The sequence below is a fragment of the Myotis myotis genome, unplaced genomic scaffold (assembly GCF_014108235.1).
Source record: "Myotis myotis isolate mMyoMyo1 unplaced genomic scaffold, mMyoMyo1.p scaffold_m19_p_2, whole genome shotgun sequence".
In the NCBI taxonomy this organism is placed as follows: Eukaryota; Metazoa; Chordata; class Mammalia; order Chiroptera; family Vespertilionidae; genus Myotis; species Myotis myotis.
In genome coordinates this window covers 171751401-171771166 of record NW_023416324.1, presented here as the reverse complement: position 1 = coordinate 171771166, position 19766 = coordinate 171751401, and the positions used below count along the sequence as shown (strand labels likewise).

Here is a 19766-nt window from a genome sequence, read left to right as displayed (position 1 = left end):
GAGTTGTCTCGCTAGTGACCCTGTTTGGTCAACATTGACTTTTCACTGTCCTTTATCACAAACTAGAGGCCCGATGCACGAAATTTGTGCAAGAGTAGGCCTTCCTTCCCCCAGCTGCCAGCACTGGCTTCTCTCTGGAACCTGGGATCTGGGCTTCCCTCTGGCCACCAGCAGGCACCCAGGATGTCAGCAGGCACCTGGGACCCAGGCTCCCCTCGCATCCCCAGCTTGTCCAAAAGGTCATCTGGTCTAATTAGCAAATTATGCTTTTATTATTATAGATGCCTGTCCTTTTAGTGCAAATAAACTTTTAGAATCAGAGAGACCTGGGTTGGAATCCCGGTTCTAGCACTGATTAGTTATTGGCTTTGGGGAAGCCCTGTGCTAAGCTTCAGTTTCTTCATTTCCTCAAATGGGATATTTAATATCTACCTCAGTGGTTCCCAACCTTTTTTTGGCCATGTCCCACCTAAGCATCTCTAAAATCCTGGTGCCCCTTCCCCGTGATATATAATTCTTATTATTCAAAAAGTGAACTCCTATTCACGTGGAGGAAGCCTAAAAGGCCATTAACTTCGTCTAAACAAGCTTCCAAGGAACATGTCATCCATGAAAGAGAAAAACAAAAGAACGAAAGGACAGTTGAAGTACTAAGGAAGAAATCACTAAGAAATTGTTAAAAAAATAATTATAATATGAAGTGATATAAAAAAATAGCAAAGTTTCGAAACATAATAGAGAACTGAAATGCATAAATATGTCACACTATATATTTATATTCTGTATATGAGGCCCCAGAACCATAAGAAATGCAAAAAAATTCACTGTTAATAACTCATTCTCGAATTGTCCCCCTTAAAAAATCAAATTGCCCCCTGTGGGGCATGTGCCCCACGTTGGGAACTACTGATATATCCCATTGTGTTATGGTAAAAATTAAATGAGAGATTGTAGGGACTTCTTAAATGCTATTTTCCCTTCTCTGATCTGCAACTGTCATAATCATGTGATTGGCTGTGTTGGGGTCTGAGGAAAATTGAGTTTCTCAGTTTTCTGATAATGTGACAAGCCCTCTCCATCATTTCTTGATTTCAAGTTTGAATTCTCTCTCTTTGTAAGGAAGGGACTGTAGGTCTGTAGAGGGTTAGCCAAAGCCTAGGGGTGATTCCTTCCACTCATTATGGTTAATACGCCCATTTAGTTAGGAATGAGTTTAATGTTTTTCAAAAGATACAGACACTGTTTGAGGTCAAAGTGCTTTCATCTTCCATTCTGTTACACAATAAATTCTGGGTAAGCAAAGTAATTCTTTACCCAAATATAGAAGGGACTATTCAGGCTCTATTTTCTTAGTGAAATCAATTTCCCAGAACTTCGGCAGTCCTGTACAGGAAGTAGTAAAAAGGACATGGATTATGGAATCAAGTCCACTTGGATTTGGATCTTACTCGGCTCTGTGATCCTAGGCACCTCTTAACCTCTCAGAGCCTCAGATGGCTAATCTATAAAATGGAGATAGATGAGAATACTGTGGCTAGTGATGGCCAGGGCCTCTGCACAGCCCAGGGGATGTCTTCATATTAGACTGTCATATGTATATACAGTCCTTGCTGGAGTTGTATATCACAGTGGCCTTGGTTTATGGTGACTTTAAATAAAATAACATCTTGTGTGCTTAATTCATCTTTGTGTGCTTCATTTCCTGAATTGGTCACTTATCTGCTATCTTACCAAGATTTCCTATCCTTTACCATGAGGTCAGCCAGCTTCCCAACACTTGATAGCACTCTCACAAGGCACTCCATAAAACTTCAGTGTTCTGTCGTGAAGCTAACCCTAGCTCTTCTTCTCACTCTGGAGTCCAACACCGCTTAGACTCCTGAGGCACTGTCTGTGGCGAGAGATCTCTTTCTGGTAATTTTAGGATTCTGAGCCCCTTAGGATTTTAGAGAGTTTGGGTTGTTGTGATTTAGACCAGTTAGCCTGCTCTTCCTTTTCTTCTATTTTTCAAGCATGCCGGCCTTAATTAGCAGGTGGTGTAAGGCCCTAGGAACCTAATGATTCCTGAGATATGATTCCTGACCTCAGAAGTGCAGAGTGCAGTTGGGGAGCTAGACCAAGACAAGAGGAAGCTAAGATTCAGAGTGTAAAAAGGAATCACAGAGAACACAAACAGGAAGGGAGTGTCTGTCTGAGGACTGTTCTCTACATTCAAAACCCAAACTGATTTTTTTTCTTTTTTTGACAGCTGCAGGCCTGGTGGAATTGAAATCTTGTCACTCTAAATCCATTGCTTGGCCTGTCACCCTGCCTCTTGCCAGTCACACTTGTCGATTTCCTTTACATCATTTTTTTTTTTTTTTGCATTGTCTTACTTTTTTAGGCTTGTTTTCCTGCTCAGAACAGAGTGGCTCCCTTGAATGCATCCTTCATTATGATTCACACCAACCTGAAGAAAAAATTCAGCTGCTGTGTGCTGGTCTTTCTCCTGTTTGCTGTCATTTGTATGTGGAAGGAGAAGAAGAAAGGGAGTTACGATGATTCCCTTAAATTGCAAACCAAGGAATTCCAAATGATGAGGGGTCTGGAGAAACTTGCCCTGTGGTCTGGTTCCCAGACTGCACTTTTGAGCAAAACCCAGGACCCCAACAGGGACAGCCAGGCCGTTGGCAGTCCTAAGAATCCAGCCAAGACCAAGCTAGAGACCATCTTCCAGGTGTGGAACAAAGACAGCTCTTCCAAAAACATTATCCCCAGGCTGCGGAAGATCTGGAGGAATTATCTGAGCATGAACAAGTACAATGTGTCCTACAAGGGACCAGGGCCTGGTATCAAGCTCAGTGCAGAGGCCCTGCGCTGCCACCTTCGGGACCAAGTGAACGTATCCATGGTCGAGGCCACAGATTTTCCCTTCAATACTTCTGAATGGGAAGGTTTCCTGCCCAAGGAGAACATTAGGACCAAGGCTGGGCCATGGGGCAGGTGTGCTGTCGTCTCATCAGCAGGATCCCTGAAGTCCTCGCAACTGGGCAAAGAAATAGGTGGGTTCTTTGGTGTTAAGATTGTTATCTGAACATGAGATTGTTGCCTCATTTGGAGTAGCTGGGCACAGACAAGACCGGAGACTGTGGTAAGTCTCCATGGACTAGCAGAGCAGGCCCAGGTCAGTATTTTTCAATTGCTGGTGAGCCAGAGGTGCCCCAGGGGCAGCCAAAAGGATGGGGATCCAGTCGCCTGCATCTTTATCAATTAGAATAGCTTTATTTTTATCTGTTTTGAATATTGGTGTTCTGAAATTTTTATTTGAAAAGAGAGTTCTACTGATACAAAGAAGCAAAATGTTATAATTGACATTTAAAAATAATTGAAGGACAGATCTCTACTTTATCTTCAGGTTCTGAAGTGTGTAGGTTGTCTCTTTTGGCTCAAACTACCTGAGTAATTTTAAACTTTTCTGTTTGAAAAGAATAAACTAGAACAGGAATTATTATTATTGTTCCTAGTACCCGCCTGTCACCATACATAGTTATTATAGCATTATTGACTATATTCCCTATACTGTACTTTATATCCCCATGTCTATTTTGCAACTACCAATTTTTACTTCTTAATACCCTCACCTTTTTTACCCAGTTCCCTAATCCCATCTCATCTGGAAACCCTCAGTTTGTTCTCTGTATCTATGAGTCTGTTTCTGTTTTGTTTGTTTATTTTGTTCCTTAGACTTCACATATAACTAAAATCATATAGTATTTGTCTTTCTCTGTCTGACTTATTTCACTTAGCATAACACCTTCTAGGTTGATCCATATTGTCACAAATGCTAAGATTTCATTTTTTTAATGACCAAGTAATATTCCATTGTATATATGTACCACATCTTCTTTATTCATTTTCTGCTTTCATATCTTCGCTACTGCAATGAATGTAGCAGTGCATATGTCTTTTCAAATTAGTATTTTGGTGTTCTTCGTATAAATAGCCGGAAGTAGAATTGCTGAGTTGTTTTTAATTTTATAAGGACCCTCCATACTGTTTTTCATAGTGGCTGCACCAATTTGCAGTCTCACCATCAGGGCATAAGGGTTCCCTTTTCTCCACATTTTTGACAACACTTACTCTTTGTTGGTTTATTGATTGACATTCTGAGAGGTGTGAGATGATATCTCATGGTTTTAATTTGTATTTCTCTGATGATTATTGATGTTGAGCATCTTTTCATGTATCTATTGATCATCTGTATGTTCTCTTTGGAGAAATGTCTATTTAGGTCCTCTGCCCATTTTCTAATTGGATTGGGGTTTTTTTTTGCTTGTTTGTTTATTTGTTTTTGGTGTTAAGTTATATAAGTTCCTTATATATTTTGGATATTAAACCCTTATTGGATATATCATTTACAAATATCTTCCCCCAATCGATAGGTGTCTGATTTTTTTATGGTTTCCTTTACTGTGAAAAAATTTTTTAGTTTGATGTAGATCCATTTGCTTATGTTTTCTTTTGTTTCCCTTGCCTGAGGAGATATATAAAAAATATTTTAAGAGCAAAGTCAAAGAGTTTACTGTTTATGTTTTCGCCTAGGAGTTTTAAGGTTTCAAGTCTTACATTTAGGTCTTTAATTCATTTTGAGTTTATTCTTGTATATGATATAAGAAGGTGGCCTCGTTTTATTTTTTTGCATGTATTTATCCAGTTTTCCCAACACCATTTATTGAATAGACTGTCTTTACCCCATTGTATATTTTTGCCTCCTTTGTCATAGATTAATTGACCATATAGGCATGGGTTCATTTCTGAGCACTCTATTCTGTTCTGTTGATCTATGTGTCTGTTTTTATTCCAGTATCATGACATATTGATTGCTATAGTCTTGAAAATATAGTTTGATATCAGGTAGTGTGATACTTGTTCTTTCTCAAGATTGTTGTAGCTATTCAGGGCTTTTTGTGGTTGCATATAAATTTTATAATTATTTGTTCTAGTTCTGTGAAAAATACCATTGGTATTTTGATAGGGATTCCATTGAATCTATGGATTGCTTTGGATGGTATGGACATTTTAACAATGTTAATTCTTCTTATTCATGGTATATGCTTCCATTTATTTGTATCTTCTTCAGTTTTTTTCTTCAATGTCTTATTTTTCAAGTACAAGTTTTTTATCTCCTTAGTTAAATTTATTCCTAGGTTGTTTTTTTGATGCAATTGTGAATGGGATTGTTTTCCCAATATCTCTTTATGATAATTCATTTTTGGTGTATAAAAATGCAACCGATTTCTGAATACTTATATTGTACCTTGCTACTTTACTGAATTCATTGATCAGTTTCAATAGTATTTTAGTAGAATCTTTAGGGTTCTCTTTATATAGTTCTATGTCGTCTGCAAATAATGATAGGAATTTTTAATTTCGGTACTGTGGACTACCTTCAGGGGATTTATGAATCCCTAAAATGCTTGCAAAAATATCTCTGGATAAGGTATGTATAGGGTGTGTGTAAGTCAATTTGCATTTTCTAGGAAAAAAAGACCATAGCTTTCAGTTGCTTCTCAGAGGGTATGAAATCCCAAAAAAGATGAAAAGTAACTGGTTGGAATATATAAATTTGCTTTTCTTGGAATCCTTCATGGTTAATAAAGATAGAAAGTCTATCCATCCTTGTAAATGTGTACAACACAGAGCCTCAGGTTTATTCAAAACTTCGTAGTTCCCTTATTTTGAGGGAATGTGTTTTTCATTATTGTGAAATGAATCAGGCTAAAGAAAACAAAACACAGGAAGTGTTGCTTTCTTTCAGCCTCTGGAAGGTACTGGAGCAGGTGAGGTCATATGTCTCCTTTTTTATTTCTTGCATATTACTGCCAGGAAAAATGGTCTGGAACCAAGCACAAGCTCTCAAAAGGAAGAAAACTAGACCCAAACTGGATTCTCTAGAGCAGAAAGAAGTGATGAGATCACATTTTGTACCTCCCCAAATAGGCAGCACTTACTAATAACAGCCGCCAAGATAACCAGCCCCACCTCGACTTTTGCTTTTTTGGTTTCTTTTGGACTGCATTCTCTAGAAACTACATGCGATTGGTTTTTGTTCATCCATAATGGAACTCAATTACTTGCTTTTGTCCCCATTTTTGCTCTACATGGTAATATTTAGAACATTCCAGGTGTTGCTGATCCTCTTCTTCATGGCAAGTCATCAATGTCAGCCTGGCTGGGATTGTGTTGAAGTTTAAGGCAGAGTCTGATAACTTTTAGGAAGTGAAACTGTTATTTATTTTTATGCACGCGTAAAAGTTTGTAGTGATTTAATATTAATTAAAATAATTTGTTTCTATAGTCTTTAGTTATAATTTTAAATATGTATTACATGGGAGCACTTTGATCCTGAGACATAAAAAAATTGCATGGTAGTCTTTAAATGTTCTTCCCTTTAAAGATATATCCTCTGGGCATTTAGTTTAACATATATTTTAAGCAGTTCATTCATTTATTCTTTTATTCATTCATGGATTTATCAACAATACTAAATAGGAACATAGACTATAAAGAGAAAAGGGAAAGGAAAGGCCTTTTGTTGAAGGCCTGTGAGTAACAGGCAGCATGCCAGGCCCAAAATCTTTCCGCTATTCTTGGGATTTGCCTAGCTTGTTCCTAACTAATGAACATATCAGATGGTTTCAAATGACTTGCTCTTACAAATAGTACTGCTGACACGGTTTTGGAGTAGATAACATGTAACTACTCCTGCCCTCCAAGGGGAAATAACCTCAGGAATGAGACTAGAAGATCAAAGTAAGATAAGTTTTATGGCTCTTTTTTTTTTTTTTTTTTGTCCATTGTAAAATTATTTACCAGAGGGATTGTAATAATGTACTGTGTCTCCAGCAGTCCCACAAACCAGCCAGTGGGGGGCTCAGTCATTTTCAATCATTTTTTATATGTATACTAGTACATGTAAAGTATCATAGATTTGTTTGAATTTTAATTTCAAACAATAGCATATTTTTTTAATGTTATAACCAATAGGAGTGATGCTTATTGTGCACCTGCTGTGTGTCTAACATGCCTTGCTTACTGTTTTCATCTTCCCAGCCATCCTGGGAGGTACGTATGATTATTGTTCCCATTCTACTGATGAGCTAAAGTGTTGAGGCCTAAAGAGGTAATACAACTGGTTAACAGCAGACTGGGACTTGAAACCCAGTCATTGACTCAAAGGTCCTCATACTTAGTCCTTTTGCTCTTGTGCCTCATGTGACTGTAGTTTTATAAAAAACATTGGTATGATGTATCCCTTGTCAGGTTAAGAAAAAAATCCCTTGATGTTCTTGCTTACTTGCTCTCCTAGAGGAAAAAAGAGTATTCGAGTTGAGGCAAAAGCAAGAGAAGCAGAGGCTGCGGGGGAAAAAGTACAGAGTGTATTAGGGCATCACAGATAATCCTGTTTGGCTGGGATGTGGGTTCTCATGGGCTATAAAGGACTGAGGAATGAGGCCAGGATGATGGCCAGGGCTCAGCTCTTAGAGAATGTTGAATGTCACAATAAGGACTTTGGGTTTCATTTCTTTCATTCTTTTTGTTGTGGTGGGGGGGAGCGGTGTTCATTTCTAAAGTCATGGAGAGATGTGGAAGGTTTTTGAGCAAGTGACAGATGGGATAATGGGCATTTAGAGAGATTTCTCACCTCTCTGAGTCCCCTTCTCTGTGGGCACTGCTATATCATCTCTCCCTTACCAGAGACTGTTGCCACATCCAGGTGAGATGGGCCAGGCCTGTTTGAGCAGTCATATGGCAGTGGAAAGAGCAGGTGTGATTTGAGAGGCATAATGAGGTAGAAGACATAGAACTTGGTATCTAACTAGAAATGACCTTGATTGAGAGACAGGAGTTAGAATTTCCAGCCTGGGAGCTGGCTATAACATATCATAGGGCAGCATGTTTCTGGTGAGGACAGGTTCTGTATTGGATGTGCTGAGTCTCAAGTGGATTTTCCTAGGTCAGTGATGGCGAACCTTTTGAGCTCGGCGTGTCAGCATTTTGAAAAACCCTAACTTAACTCTGGTGCCATGTCACATGTAGAAATTTTTTGATATTTGCAACCATAGTAAAACCAAGAGTTACATTTTTGATATTTATTTTATATATTTAAATGCCATTTAACAAAGAAAAATCAACCAAAAAAATGAGTTTGCATGTCACCTCTGACACGCTTGTCATAGGTTCGCCATCACTGCCCTAGGTAGACAGACATCTATGCAATTGGATATATGCTTTTGAGAAGATTCAGATTTAGGGGTCATTTGTATCGAGGTGATAGTTGTGGTCCAGGAAAGAGGACTGATGAGAAAACCTAGGAAATAGTTTACATATAAAGGACAGGGCAAGAATAGGACCAGGCCATCCCCTCCCATTCCATATCCCGCCCCCCAATACCGCCCCCCCCCCTTGTGAAAAACACCACAAAAGGCCAGTGAGAAGAACTGGAGGAAAACCAGGAGTGGACCATGCAATGGAAGGCAGAGGGGTATGGAATTTTGGCAGATGAGTTCTTTGGCAAAGTGAGCCCTTAGACTGAGGAGCTCAGAGAACATGATTGTTTATGTCAGGGCTCAGAAAATGTTTTCCATACATGACCAGAGATGAACTATTTTTAGTTTTGAAAACATACAGTATTTTTCACAACTACTCACCTCTGCTGTTGTAATGCAAAAGCAGCCATAGGCAGTAGTAAATGAATGAGCTTGACTGGGTTCCAGTAAAACTTTACAGAAACAGAGGTCTGGTCATATTTGGCCGATGGGCCATAGCTGGCCACTGTGATCTACATATCTAATTTCCATAACCAGAGTCTGAATGTGGTCTTCCACAAATCTATCTCCATGCATAAAAACCTAAGCGACCGTTTGACCATTTGACCAGTAGCTATGACGTGCACTGATCATCAGGGCAGACGCTCAACGCACAGGCACGGAAACATGGAACAGACTGATGAATCTCAGAGGGAAGGGGGAGGGGGAGAGCAGGAAGAGATTAACCAAAAATCTTTTATGCATACTAGGGACCTGGTGCACTGATTCCAAACTGGTAGCATCTCTCCGTGTGGCCTGAAGGAATCAGGCCAAAACTGGCCGAGTGCATGGATTCATACACTGGTGGGGTCCCTTGACCTGGCCTGCGGGGATCAGGCTGAATCTGTTCACCAGGCCTCCAACATCCCCCGAGGGGTCCTGGATTGCGAGAGGGTGCAGGCCAGGCCAAGGGACTCCACCAGTGCATGAATCCGTGCACTGGGCCTCTAGTCATAATAATAAAAGGCCAAGAGGTGTCACGACCAAAACGACCAAATGACTGGTCACCATGAGGTGCATGGAGCACCTCTCGGGCCCTCCTCCGTGAACCACAGGCTCCAATCACAACAAGGCTGGCAGCCGGCGGGCAGGGGGGCGGCGGGAGGGTGGATGCGGTGAGGTGGTGGGCGGGTGGGCAGGGTGCAAGTGCGGCAGAGTGGTGGGCGGGCAGGCGTGGCGAGACAGGCACAGCTGTGAGTACAGCTGCAAGCACGGCTGCGAGTGTGGCGGGTGGGTGGGCGCAGCTGTGATCGTGGCTGTGATTGCTGCTGCAAACATGGCTGCAGCTGAGCCTGGCGGGGCCATGCAATATCATGGGCTGGGCCTCTAGTAGTTATATAATTCATTAAGCTAATTTGAAAATATAAAAGATGTTTGGTCCAAATTGTGATAAAATTTCTTTTTACCACAGTTTCCATCTATTTGGAGTTACTATATCTGAAGGCAGTAAATGTTCATGTATTTGTGAATTTATTAATGAGCTGATTCTGTTAAATCTTATAGTCAGTTATGTTCTCTGCATAAAATGGTCACCAGCCAAGTCCTTGCTCTCTTTGGGTCTTCATACTGCTGTGTCATCTGGTCAAAATGTACTTCCCCGTGCTCTTCTCAGGCCCAGCCAGACTTTGGGTCTCAGCTAGAGGCATTCCCTGAAACATCACCCTATCTGAAGAAGATTTCAAAGGGTCTCTGTTACACAGCTCAGTTTATTTGTGTCATAGTATTAATTACAATCAGTAATTATCTTGAGTACTGGTTGTTGTGCTTCTTTGCTGTTTTTCTCCTTGCAGTAGATCACAAGATCTCTGCAGGCAAGGACTTTATCTTTCTTGCTCACAACCACTGTCTTCAGCACCTAGGACTATGTATTTATTGAAGGAACACAAAATTCCCCTTTGTTATGGTGGGCACCAAGGACCTATTCTCAGCCTCCTGTGCTCCTTTTGCCCTTCTAAATCCACTCTACTCTTTGTGTCTGACCCTGTGGCCTGGAAAGTTAAAATTTGGCACTGTGTCAACTGGCTTCCTCACACTCTAATTTTTATTGGGGGCTGGACAATAGAGGTGCTGGTATGAAACTGAGAAGAAGGGAGGTGAGGCCAGGCTATCTCTCTCCCACAGTCTCTTGAGGTAGAGTAACCACAGGCTGCTTCTTCCCCTTGACTGGTAGCCTCAGCCCTTTTCAAACAGCCCTCGCTGTCTCTGAGTCCTGCTCTTCCTCTTTCCCCTTCAGAGTCTAGAAATCAGCAGGAAGAAGGAAAGAGAGGTTGGGGTATTGATTCCGTTCTTGCTGGCAGGACATTAACAGTAGTTGTATTTTAAAGCCCACAGTTCCCAACAGGTGGCCTGCTGCTTCTCTTGCCACATTAGCTGTAGGGTTAGTAATGGTTTCCTGCTGTTGCCAACCCTCGGGTATTGCTCCATTCCTTGCCGATTTCCTTAAACGCTACCTACAACTTTGTAAATAGTCCTTTTATTCAACACTTGATTGAATAATTTGAGTAATTCTTTCCCAATGGGACCCTCAACTTACTCATTTATCACCTGTGAAACAGGAAAGTTCACTAAGTGAAGTTTCTGTTGGATCTGCATTTCTGATGTGATTACTACTAGTCACCTGTGAAACCAGGGATTGATTCTGACAAAACTGCTGACAGTTTTGTAAAGATGTACCTCCTGTTCTGTTTGTAGTTCAGTGTGCCTGCTCTGTAAGCTGATAAAGAAAGTTTGGACTATGCACCTGTCATGCAACTTTCAAGTGCTTTTGGTAAGATTTTGTCCAAGGATGGATAATAGGGTTGTTGTGAAAGAGAGGTCTAGATTCCTGAGGTTTTTGCAAGAATGTTAGAACTGAAATAAAGGAGGAAGCTTTCATCCCTTAATTCTGTGGGTAGTCTCCTTTCAGATCATCTTGTTTTGAGTTACATGCCCACATCTACTCCCTCCTGATGTCACCTTTGTAGATAAACACCCAAAATAAACCCACATGCAGAGAAATAGAACCATGGAGGATTGGGTTGACCTCCAAATCTGTGCAGATTTTAGTGGTGAACCCAAACTTGCTTGATCAAGTACAGTTGGGATGAACTCTCATAGGATCACAGAGGCTTAGGGTTGGGATGAGTCTTAAAAGTCATTAGTTCTCTCTCCCATGGAATTGGTCAATGCCAGTCAACTTCTCCAAGTCTTGCAAACTCTGCTTTAACAGCTGCATGGATGAGAGCCAGGGAATGAGTAGATTTTTTTAAGATGGTCTGTTTGATCTTGGCTAGATTTAGGACATTGTTTCTTAAAAAGAGCTTTTTTTTTTTTAAGAAAAAAAGAAAAAATGGGGTTTAATTTAGCTCTTCTGTCCCTTCTCTGCCACCACCAGGTTGTGACTTTTCCTGGGTTGTTTGTGACTTTTCAGATTCCTAAATGGAACACTTAGATGTAGTCTTGAATGCCACAGTGAATCCTTCCTATTTGCTGGGCACTGCAAGCTTTTAAGAGTGCTATGGGGTGCTTTGCACTTGTAGGTTAGACTGAGCTTATGATGTGTCTTCATTTGTCTGACAGTGATAGAAGTGGCAATGCCAAAAGAGTATTTGGTTTTGCTCCTGTGGTAACTAGAATAGTGATTCCACTGGACCTGTTCACTTTTCTACTGTGCCTAAACATACTGGTATTATTGAATCGTTTTCAGGAATGCCATGATGTGGACTTCTTTAGCTCTTGTAGTGACCAGGCAGACAGGTAGTCATCTCTATCTATGAACTTTACCCAATTGCACCATATGAAAATGATAACTTCTTCCTGTGTACCACAATGGGATAAAGATTGGGAAGTATTATTCTCACTCCCCCACAACTTTTCTCTTTCTGCATATTTCTGGTACTCATCACTTCTTGTTTCCTTGGTTTATAGATGATCATGATGCAGTCCTGAGGTTTAATGGGGCACCTACAGCCAACTTTCAACAGGATGTGGGCATGAAAACCACCATTCGCCTGATGAACTCTCAGGTAAAATTTCTTCATGCAGGTAGGGTTGTTTTGAAGAATAAGTGAGACAATCCATGCCAACCAAGAAGTATCTGGCATATATGTCAGTAAATGTTAGCTACTCTAATATTTATGTGTGAGATGGGTATGGAGGATAGAATGGTGAGCAAAACAGACTTGGACTTGTTTTCATGTACTAACTGATACAATCAAATAGTCATACAAAGAAATTTAAAGTTGTAATTGAGAACCATAAAGAAGAGGGTCAAGATGCTAGCAGAGTCCATAAGAGATAAATTTTCCCTAGTCAAGGAAGTCAGGAAAAGTGAGGAGGAAGAGAAGAAGACAAGAAGGATGGTTCAAGAACTTTTCAAGGAGAGGCAACAGCGTAGGGAAGGCCATTTGTCTCTGAGAGGCAGAGAAATAGGGCAATCACTGTGGAGAGTTGATGGACCCAGAACCAGATTTTATTTTAATTTTTTAGATTGGAGAGAATTGGATATGCTTAACAGTCAATGGGAAGATAGTCACAAAAGGACAAATATTGTATGATTCAACTTATAAGAAGTACCTGGAGTAGTCTATTCATAGAGACAGAAAGTAGGATGGTGGTTTCCAGGGCTTGGGGGGAGGGAGGAATTATTGTTTAATGGGCACAAAGTTTCAATATGGAAAGATGAAAATTTTTTGGAGATGGCTGGTGGTGCTGGTTGAACAACAGTGTGACTACATTTTATGTATATTTTACCACAATAAAAAAAATTAACTCAATAAGGAGAAACTACTCAGTAGAGTGAGAAACTGATTATACTAAAAAGAGGAGAGAAGAAAGTGAAGGGGTAGAGAGGGTTGATCTAAAGCCCAGCCCCGGATTAACCCCAGCAGGAGGGAGTCAGAAAGAAGAAGAATGGGTGGGCAGCTTGTAATGGAAGCATGAAAGGGCTTCTGTTTTCTCTGCAAACTAAGATGCAAGGCCATGTAGAAGGGAGACTGAGGGGGACAGAGGTTTCAGTAGAGGAGGCTTAAGCCTAGAAGGCTTTGAAATTGTCTTTGGGGAGAGTGGAAGGAGGAGTAAACCAGTAGAATGGAGTAGAATTTCCCAGCCATGCTGGCTACACTGAAGATAGAGAGCATGCATTCAGAGAGAAATCAAGCTCTGTTTGATTAGGGGTAGTGTGATTAGTAGGCAGCAGCAATAAAGAGAGGGAGCGTGGAGGAGCTCTGAAAATTCTCTTGGATTGGGGATGCGGCCTGCTTCTTGTGCATCTCTCCATGGTGTTCAGTGAGGAACTAAATCTCCATCCTAAAAAGATTCTGAAACTTTATTTAAAGCCAAGGTAAGGCTTCCTGGGAAGTAAGAGACAGACTTTGATCAAATTCCTCCTTTAGCACTTTCTAGATGAGAGACGGCAGCAAATTGCCTTATCTTTCTGAGCCTCAGTTCCCCTATTTGAAAAGGAGAAAAAGAGATGTTACCATGCAGGGTCTTTGTAGGAGCAAATGAAGTTAATAAACATGGAGCATTTCACTCAGAGGCTGGTGTGCAGCAGCAAGTGCTCCGAAAATGGTGTGAAGCTCGCCTGTGTCTGTTGGGAAATCACTGTGCCTTCCCACCTCCCAGGCAAATGGGCCTCTTGTCTCCTGGCAGAAATGATCTCCAGGCTTAGGACCATTTGGGAGGTACCCACAAGAAGGGAGATAAGACTTCTGCTAAAAGAATAATTTTTAAGAAAAAAGTAAGATCATGACTCTCATCTATACTAATAAAAGGGTAATATGCTAATTAGACTGGGTCGACCGACCATATTCCAGACATCTGACTTCCTTCCATACAAAGCCATAGTAGTGGGGACTGAGGCAGAGGCAGTTAGGGGCAATCAGGCAGGAGGGGAGGGCAGTTGGGGACAAGACCAGGCCAGCAGGATAGGGCCATTGGGGCGAGATCAGGTCAGCAGGGGAGGGCAGTTGGGGGCAACCAGGCTAGCAGGGGAGGGCAGTTGGGGGCAAGATCAGGCTGGCAGGGGAGGACAGTTGGGGGCAGATCAGGCTGGCAGGGGAGGGCAGTTGGGGGTGAGATCAGGCCGGCAGGGGAGGGCAGTTGGGTGTGATCAGGCAGTCAGAGGCAGTTGGGGGTGAGACCAGGCCGAGAGGGGGAGCAGTTGTGGGTGAGATCAGGCTGGCAGACAGAGGCAATTAGGAGTGATCAGGCCAGCAGGTGAGAGCAGTTAGGGTGAGTTCAGGCCAGCAGGGAGGGCAGTTAGGGGTGATCAGGCAGGTCCCACAGTCTGGGACCACTGACAGCGGTTGGGAGTCAGTGGTCCCAGATTCTGAGAGGGATGTCCCCCAAGGGGTACCCCATTGGAGAGGGTGCAGGCTGGGCTGAGGGAACCCCCACTTCGTGCATGAATTTCGTGCACCAGGCCACTAGTATAGATATAAAAATGAACATAGGTTAAGCAGCCTATTTTATTCATATGAGAAAACCAGGCAGATGTTCTAACCAATTCAGAGGAAAAGTAAAAATAGGACAAAGGAATGAAACTTTTTTCTGTGAGATGGGAAGGAGGAGGGGGGCAGTCAGTCGAAACTACTGGGCAAGGTTGAGTGAGCACGTCTCTGGTTAACTGCAGTTTACAGAGTTGTAGAACAGCTTCCAGAGAGTCAGACTCTTGATGAAGAGAAGGGTGTTCTGTAGACAATGCATCATCTTTCACTGAGCACGGCATTCTTTCCCTACACCTCCAGATCGCTGTGTCCCCTCTGCCAGGGCTGAGAGGAGGTGACCACACTCAAGAAAGCCTTTCCCAGTCCTCTTCAGGCACACCCACCCTCCTTCCTCTCCTTCCATAGGAGGCCTACACCTCTGGCTATTCCTTGAACACTTTTGTCCCAGGCAGCTCCATGATAGTGCTTCCTGTGATACTGATCTGTGGCTGACATCTTTCTTTCATTGTCCTTCCTCATTGTCTGCCTTCTCTACCTTTTGTCCTGGTTGGCTACCCCCTGCTATTTTGTGTCTGTTTCTATGACTGAGCAAAGTGAGTCCCACACAGAGGGCAGCTGGCACCCAGAAGTCACTGGGGGAATAGCTATTGCTTTCATAAATGCTGCCTGGGAGCAGCTCATTCTCTCCCTACGCTGGGGAGTTCCTCCTGACAGCAGCTCCCACCTCCCTCATGGCACAGGGCAGCTTTTTGTGCACCTGGGCTGAGTCTGGGCAACGGAAAACAAAAGGTGGTTTTCTTATTGAGAAGATAGCTTTTTATAGAGAAGGGGCTCATGCTGTGAAGTTTCAGCAGATCTATTCAGGCGTGCATGTGCCAGGCATCATTAGGAGAGTCAACAGGAAAACCATATATAGCTCAACATGCATCTTTAAATAAAATAGATTCTGACTTTAAGTGTAAGAATGTTTCTTGAGACTCAGTTTAGCCCTTGTTGTGCCCAGCAGCTCCATGGGACAAGAAGGCCCAGTGGCTTCCTTAGGTTGGAGAGAGAAAACCTAGGTCCTGTGTGTGGCCATAGTGTGTGCTGACTGGACTTTAAACAGACATTCACAGATCACTTAATGGGGCTTTTCTTGAGATAATAGCTGTTGCTACTTTTTTTTTTCTTTTTCTTTTTTATTATTAGTTAAGGTATTACAAATGTGTCCTCATCCCCCCCATTAACCCCAACCGCCCCCCCCCCCCCCGGCCCCACACACTCATGCTCCCATCCCCCTGTTGTCCATGTCCATTGGTTTGGCTTATATACATGTATATAAGTCCATCGGTTGATCTCTTCCCCTTACCCCCGCCCTCCCCTACTTTCCTTCTGGGGATTGATAGCCTGATTGCTGTTTCTCAGTCTTTGGGTCTGTCCCTTTTCATCAGTCTATGTTGTTCTCTATAATCCACAAATGAGTGAGATCATGTGGTATTTATCTTTCTCTGACTGGCTTATTTCGCTTAGCATAATGCTCTCCAGTTCCATCCATGCTGTTGCAAATGGTAAGAATTCCTTTTTTTTTTTTTTTTTTTATACCGCAGCATGGTATTCCATTTTGTAGATGTACCACATTGTTTTAATCGACTCATCTGCTGATGTGCACTTAGGCTGTTTCCAAATCTTAGCTATGGTGAATTGTGCTGCTATGAACATAGGGGTGCATATATCCTTTCTGATTGGTGTTTCTGGTTTCTTGGGATATATTCCTAGTAGTGGGATCACTGGGTCAAATGGGAGTTCCATTTTTAGTTTTTTGAGGTAGCTCCATACTGTTCTCCACAGTGGCTGCACCAGTCTGCATTCCCACCAGCAGTGCAGAAGGGTTCCTTTTTCTCCACATCCTCTCCAACACTTGTTGTTTGTTGATTTGTTGATGATGGCCATTCTGACAGGTGTGAGATGATAACGCATTGTCGTTTTGATTTGCATCTCTCTTATAATTAGTGACTTTGAGCATGTTTTCATATGTCTTTCGGCCTTCTGTATGTCCTCTTTCGAAAAGTGTCTATCTAGGTCCGTTGCCCATTTTTTTATTGGATTGTTTATCTTCCTTTTGTTAAGTTTCATGAGATCCCTGTAAATGTTGGAAATTAAACCCTTATCGGTGGTATCATTGGCAAATATGTTCTCCCATGTAGTGGGTCTTCTTGTTGTTTTGTTGATGGTTTCCTTTGCTGTGCAAAAGCTTTTTATTTTGATGTAGTCCCATTTGTTTATTTTCTCTTTAGTTTCCATTGCCCTAGGAGCATTATCAGAGAAGAAATTCCTTCGGCATATGTTTGCGATTTCGCTGCCTGTGGATTCCTCTAGTATTTTTATGGTTTCCCGTCTTACGTTTAAGTCTTTTATCCATTTTGAGTTTATTTTTGTGTATGGTGTGAGTTGGTGGTCTGGTTTCATCTTTTTGCATGTATCTGTCCAATTTTCCCAACACCATTTATTGAAGAGACTGTCTTGACTCCATTGTATGCTCTTGCCTCCTTTGTCGAATATTAATTGGGCATAGTGGTTTGGGTCGCTTTCTGGGGTCTCTATTCTATTCCATTGATCTATATGTCTGTTCTTGTGCCAGTACCAAGCTGTTTTAAGAACAGTGGCTTTGTAATACAGTTTGATATCTGGTATTGAGATCCCACCTACTTTGTTCTTTCTCAGGATTGCTGCAGCTATTCGGGGTCTTTTTTTATTCCAGATGAATTTTTGGAACGTTCGTTCTAGATTTGTGAAATATGCCGTTGGTAATTTAATGGGGATTGCATTGAATCTATAAATTGCTTTGGGTAGTATGGACATTTTGATGATGTTGATTCTACCAATCCATGAACACGGTATATTCTTCCATCTGTTTATGTCTTCCTCTATCTCTTTTTTCAGTGTCCTGTAGTTTTTGGCATATAAGTCTTTTACCTCCTTAGTTAAGTTTATTCCTAGGTATTTTAATTTTTTTGGTGCAATGGTAAATGGGATTGCTTCTGTAGTTTCACTTTCTGTTGCTACATATTAAATACTGTCACTGTCTGAGAGCCCCTCCTTTCACAGTGAGAATCGTGCTTCTAACAACCTCAGCACATTTATTTATTTGCTCATATCTATAATACATCTAAAATGGTTTGCAAATTGCTTCACACATCTCTACATAAAACATACCTGCTAAAGAGAGTTAAGGATTTGTTTGGAGGTCTCACATCTTGTCCAAGACTGAGGTCAAATTATATGCACCTAAGTTACCTGGGTAAGTCCTTCTGTTTCTCTTCACAAAATTATTGAATTCATTTGAAATTCAATTGTATTCATTTTGTTTCAGTTTTAGATTTTTCTTTTCATTTGTCTTAATATATGCAGAATATAACATGCTTCCAAAATTCAAAACTATTCTAAAAGGTATATTCAGAGAAGGGTCACCCCCTCCCAAATTCCTTCCACCCTGTACCACCACCACTTTGTAGGTAGAAAACAACTTTATTGTTTTCTGATTTATTCTTTTGTGTTTCTATTTGTAAAGACAATTTGAGGTATATATATATATATATATATATATATATATATATATATATTTAATTCCTCTTGTTTCTTACACAAAATATAGTGGATTCTATTCTTTACATTCTGCTTTTTCCCAATATATTCTGGAAATCCTATCAGTTCATAGAAATCTTTCTCATTCTTAAATATAGCTGAATAGTACTTCTTTGTGGATAAGTTTCATAGTTTATTCTATCAATTTCTTTTGGTTGGCCATTAAGTACTTTCCAACATTTACTTCCTCTAATACTTTATAGCTGCTTTTGATGACTTCCTGTGATGCAGGGTAGTATTACAGGCCCCTCTGATTTGAAGTTTGTGGGGGCTTTCAATTTGTGGTGCCCTTCTCCCTGTTAGAGCACCTCTTGTCCAGGTCCAGTTTACCACGTCAGGCATTCCTTTAAGGCTCAAAGCCTGACCACCTTTTTTTTAATCTTCCTATAGCACTGACTCACTTTGCAACTCTGGCAAATTTGCAAATCTGGCAGCCAGAACACACATTTTGTTTTCTCATCACTTATCATTTTTTTTGATGTATTTAAATCTTTATTGTTGAGATTATTACAGATGTCCCTCTTTTTTCCCCCCATAGCTCCCCACCACCCAGTTACCACTTCAGGCCTTGCCACCCTATTGTCTGTGTCCATAGGTACTGCATACATGCATATAAGATCTTTGTCTAATCTCTTCCTGCACACCCCCCATACCCCTTTTCCTCTGAGAATTGTCATTCTGTTCCATTTCCATGCCCCTGATTCTATTCCATTCACCAATTTATTCTGTTCATCAGATTTTTTTTTATTCATTTGATTTTTAGATTCACTTGTTGATAGATCTGTATTTGTTGTCACTTTGTTGTTCATAATTTTTTATCTTTTTCTTCTTCTTCCTCTTAAAGAATACCCTTCAGCATTTCATATAATACTGGTTTGGTGGTTATGAACTCCTTTAGCTTTTTCTTGTCTGTGAAGCTCTTTATCTGACCTTCAATTCTACATGATAGCTTTGCTGGGTAGAGTATTCTTGGTTGAAGGTTCTTGCTATTCATCACTTTAAATATTTCTTGCCACTCCCTTCTGGCCTGCATAGTTTCTGTTGAGAAATCAGCTAAAAGTCATATGGGTAATCCCTTGTAGGTAACTGTTTTTCTCTTGCTGCTTTTAAGATTCTCTCTTTGTCTTTTGCTCTTGGCATTTTAATTAAGATGTGTCTTGGTGTGGTCCTCTTTGAATTCCTCTTATTTGGGGTTCTCTGTGCTTCCTGGACTTGTACGTCTATTTCTTTCACCAGGTAGGGGAAGTTTTCTGTCATTATTTCTTCAAATAGGTTTTCAATATCTTGCTCTCTCTCTTCTTCTGACACCACCATAATTCAGATGGTGGTACCCTTGAAGTTGTCCCAAAGGCTCCTTACACTATCTTTA

At 41.2% G+C, this 19766-nt stretch overlaps 1 protein-coding gene across 8 annotated transcripts in view; it reads left to right on the top strand.

Annotated features, from left to right (window-relative positions):
- The window catches only part of ST6GAL1 (ST6 beta-galactoside alpha-2,6-sialyltransferase 1), a 131755-nt gene that overhangs the window by 97647 nt on the left and 14342 nt on the right, over positions 1-19766 (top strand). For all 8 annotated transcript variants that reach the window (XM_036348642.1, XM_036348645.1, XM_036348638.1 and 5 more), the window contains 2 exons: positions 2384-3041; positions 12255-12352. In XM_036348642.1, the coding sequence (XP_036204535.1) occupies positions 2435-3041; positions 12255-12352 (705 nt within the window). In that variant the 5' untranslated portion in view covers positions 2384-2434. The remainder of the gene's footprint in view (positions 1-2383; positions 3042-12254; positions 12353-19766) is intronic.